Source organism: Cyprinodon variegatus, unplaced genomic scaffold, assembly GCF_000732505.1.
Source record: "Cyprinodon variegatus isolate N-32 unplaced genomic scaffold, C_variegatus-1.0 Scaffold793, whole genome shotgun sequence".
In the NCBI taxonomy this organism is placed as follows: domain Eukaryota; kingdom Metazoa; phylum Chordata; class Actinopteri; order Cyprinodontiformes; family Cyprinodontidae; genus Cyprinodon; species Cyprinodon variegatus.
This window is the reverse complement of record NW_015151246.1, coordinates 120,635-124,457: the sequence shown is the minus strand read 5'-3', so window position 1 is coordinate 124,457 and position 3,823 is coordinate 120,635. Positions and strand designations below refer to the sequence as shown.

Genomic DNA, 3,823 nt, shown 5'->3' with positions numbered 1-3,823 from the left:
AAACATCGTGATGTTAAAGACCTTCTACAGACGGAGACAGAAAACATTCTGGTATAAGCAGGGACTGTTTTCCAAGACTGTTCCTCCTCTAATCCTGCAGAATGGAATCAGGTGAAGGTGCTTCCACTTTACTTCCTACTTTCTGAAGGAGGTGACGTTGCTTGGTTCTTATTGGGTGTGAAGGACTAAAGATCAGCCAGAACCTGGATGTTCTCTGCAGGGTCCTAGAAAGTTGTTAAATGCTTCTTCCTGATTTGGCCATTTTAAAAACCTTTCAGTTGTTGGGTATGTGAACTTATTATAAACTTTTTATGGATTCTTTTACTCAGTGGTTCAGATTCACCTTTATGATTCGATGTCCTCCTTATTTTTGTTTCTTTCTATGTTGGAGATAAACAGTGAAAACATGGAGAATATGGAGCAAACCTCTAACCTCTCAGGTGCTTTACTTGCTTCTCTGCAGACTGTACTCTAGTCGTCCTCTTAGACTGAAGCTGACCTCAGAAAGCTGGTTTTTCTCAGAGGGAGAAGTAAAAATAGAGACAAACCTTTGAGTGAGAGGGTGGACAGACGTTTGACTGGTGGTCAAAAGTAATTAAAGTAATTAGTTTTTTGCAGGGTATGAATCTAACAGTGGTGTTTGCTGCAGCTCTGCTTTAGGGAAGAGACTCACTGGTTGGCTGTGATTTCATTATAAAAACCTCATCAGAGTGAGCTTAATGATTAATTTCTGTTGTGTTCAAAGAGCAAAGCTGGGCCGCGTGTCTGGAGGTGTTTCATAGGCTCACTCCTTCATGCTGCCTGTTGGTAATAAAATATTTCTCCTGCAGCGGCCTTTAGCCTGACCTGGGATTTTACTCATCCTCAGCTCATTTTACACAGTTTTACCAGAATGTCGGTTTCCTGGATCCACACCCTGTGCCACGGGAGGGACTTTCAGATTAAGGTGGATTTCTCAGAGGTTTAGAGCAATGATGATTGGTGGAGCCTTTCTCACAGTGAAGCTACAAAGCAGATTAATTAACATAAGGAGCAGTGATGAGGAGAATGGCAAATACAGACCCATCATATTTATAAATCACAATCTGTGAGAGAAAGTAGAAATCCATATGATGCTTTAGGTGAGAAGGTAGCCAAGTTAAACAGGAATTTGCCCACTTTATCCAGATACGAGTCTGTTTAGTTAGTGGAGGAGATCTCATTAGTGGGGCAGACTGGAGTCAGACAGTATGGATCAATGTCCAGCCATCCATCTTCTGTCAGAAGTTAGTGATTAACCAAATGCAGAAATAACCTTTGCTGATTTAGGCAAAATCCAGGAACTTAAAAAAACAAAACAAAAAAAAAAAAAATCCAGGAACTTAAAAAAACAAAACAAAAAAAAAAAAAAACCAAGAGACGCCGCGGGAAAACACACAAGAGGAGCTAAGTGACGACCGAAGAACCGCACAGGAGGAGTATATATGGGAGACAGAACAAATACTGGGCTAATCAGCTGACAGGGAGCAGGTGTGGATAGAAGAGACTAGAAGGGAGCTAGGGGAAAGGAGACAGGCACAAGGGGGCGACAGAGAGTAAATAACAAAACTCAACACTGCTTAAAACAACTAGAAAACAACTAGAATAACACAGAATGGAAAAGACACAATTACCAAGAAAACAGAATGACATCAATACAAATGAAAAACTAAATAAAAGTCCATAAAGGGAAGGATCAGGACATGTCCTCCATCAGTGGAGCGGATGCCTTCCTCTGGCAGTCCAAGGTCCAGCCTGGACGGGCCCCCAGGCCCCCGGTCTGCATCAGCTCTACAAACTGCTCCACCATGTCGCCCCATGGATTAAAAACACAAAGCAAATATTCTACTCCTGTTGCCTACATGTCTGTTTGAAAACCTGTCTGATAAACCAGGGTTCATCAGAAGGTTCCTTACAGCCGTTAATGTTCATAAAACCCAGCTTTAGAGAGAAAATCCTAATCCAACAGTTCTGGGATTAATTCATCTTAAAGTTCAAGACGTTAAAAAACAACGGCAGGGTTTTTCTTTCTAAATCCTCAGTAAAGATTAAAATCCTCTAAGCTTCCTAAAAGACTTGTTTCTTGGTTCTTTTGATAAAATGAGACCTTGACCTTGTGTGACCCGTAGAAAAGCTGGAATATATTGTTTCACTCGGTTCAGTGATCCACAGCTACGCTGCAAAGGCTGGTCATAAATAAATGGTCAAAGTGGGAAAGATGGACAGCTGCCTCCATGTTTAATGTGGAGGTCAGGAACCATGTTGGCTTTTAGGGCCTTCCAATGGGAATGTCTGACCTGAGCTTTGGCGAGGAAGCCAGGTGAACACGCCATGAAAGGATAGAAACTTCATGAAGGTACCTTCAACAAGGAGGTTAGGAGACAGATAAGGCAGAAGTTCTGCAGGATGAAACATCAGGGGGATTTTCAGGCTCCACAGCAGAAATCACCCAGATGAGGAAGGATGGCAGGAAGCTCCAGCGGATGCTTTTTGAGACCAGGAAAATTCAGCTCAGCGCCGCCCTCTGATGGCCAACTAAAACACAACAAGCATCCAGATCCTGACAGTTCACTGAGTTCAATATTAAACCTTTTATTTTAATATGTTTAAATGTTCCACTGGAGCTGTGGAGCTCCTCCAGCACCACCATGGTCCTCCTTTTCTCTGATCACTGCTCTCCCTGTCCAGCCTCGGTCTGGATGGAAGCCCCTATCCATGGAGGTGAGCAGGTGGTCCATCCTCTCTGCGTGGTGGATTGATCGGCGCCCTGGGACCCGACCCTGGCCCGTCTGCATGTTCCTCTAATGTTTGTAAATGCCTTTATTGATCTCACACTGGAGAAACTCATTCTCTGCATTTAACCCCTCCCCTTGGGGAGCAGTGGGCTGCCATTGTGCGGCGCCCGGGGAGCAGTGTGGGGTTAAGGGTCTTGCTCAGGGACCCAGAGGGAAGGCTGTGGGGACTGAGCCGAGTACTTTCAACCTTCTCAGAGCAGAGCACTCTGCTCTAAGCACTAGGCCAACACTTATGTAGCCACATTGGTCTCAATTTTCACAAATACATATGTGATTATTACATGCACAGCAGATGTTTGTATTTGGACTCTGATTCCCTTCTTTAAACAAACTCTAATGAAATGAGCCGCTTTCAGATTTCATTAACCGGAGAAACTGGAGGGTTGTCAAAGAACACTCGCCATTAGATCACATGCTGCCATGTCCTGATATGAAAAGGCATGAAGGTGAAGAACATTCATCACAGCTACTGCTTCTACTGCAGGGATGAGGCTCCGACTTCCAGTCCAGACATTCGTTGTATTCCAGTGAGGGGGATCGTCGCAGAGCGAGATGGAGACGTGGATGATGATGATCGTGTGCCTGAGCAATGGATGGATTCTGACAGCTTCAGCTGCCCCCGTGACCCAGACCCCCTCCTCTCCACCTGCAACAGAGGAGCAGAGCACGCAGCTGGTGGTAAACTATCAGCCTATCTGCCTTTACTCTAGTTCTATTGTTAGCAGGGCCTGAAGTGAACTTATTTTAGCCACCAGCCCCGGTTGCAGGTGGATGATTGTTTTTTCTATGTAGCTAGCCTACGCCTAATATAAAGATGAACGTCTCAGGAAATGATTTAGAGCAGTTTAAGCACACATTAAAGCACCTTCAGGTTATTATCTAACTTAGTCTCATTTATAACTGGACCACCATAACAGCTGGATCTGACCAACATCTAGAATAGAAAATGACAGGAATACAAGCAGCCAATCATCTGAGTGACGTCACCATGCCGACCGTCCAATTTACTC

The 3,823-nt window shown here is 44.3% G+C and overlaps 1 protein-coding gene across 1 annotated transcript in view; it reads left to right on the top strand.

The window, feature by feature from the left end:
* Positions 1–3,823, top strand: part of LOC107098609 (matrix metalloproteinase-17-like) — a 31,226-nt gene continuing 27,403 nt past the window's right edge. The window contains exons 1-2 of the mRNA XM_015396378.1: positions 1–111; positions 3,298–3,491. Coding sequence (XP_015251864.1) covers positions 3,366–3,491 — 126 coding nt within the window. The 5' untranslated portion in view covers positions 1–111; positions 3,298–3,365. The remainder of the gene's footprint in view (positions 112–3,297; positions 3,492–3,823) is intronic.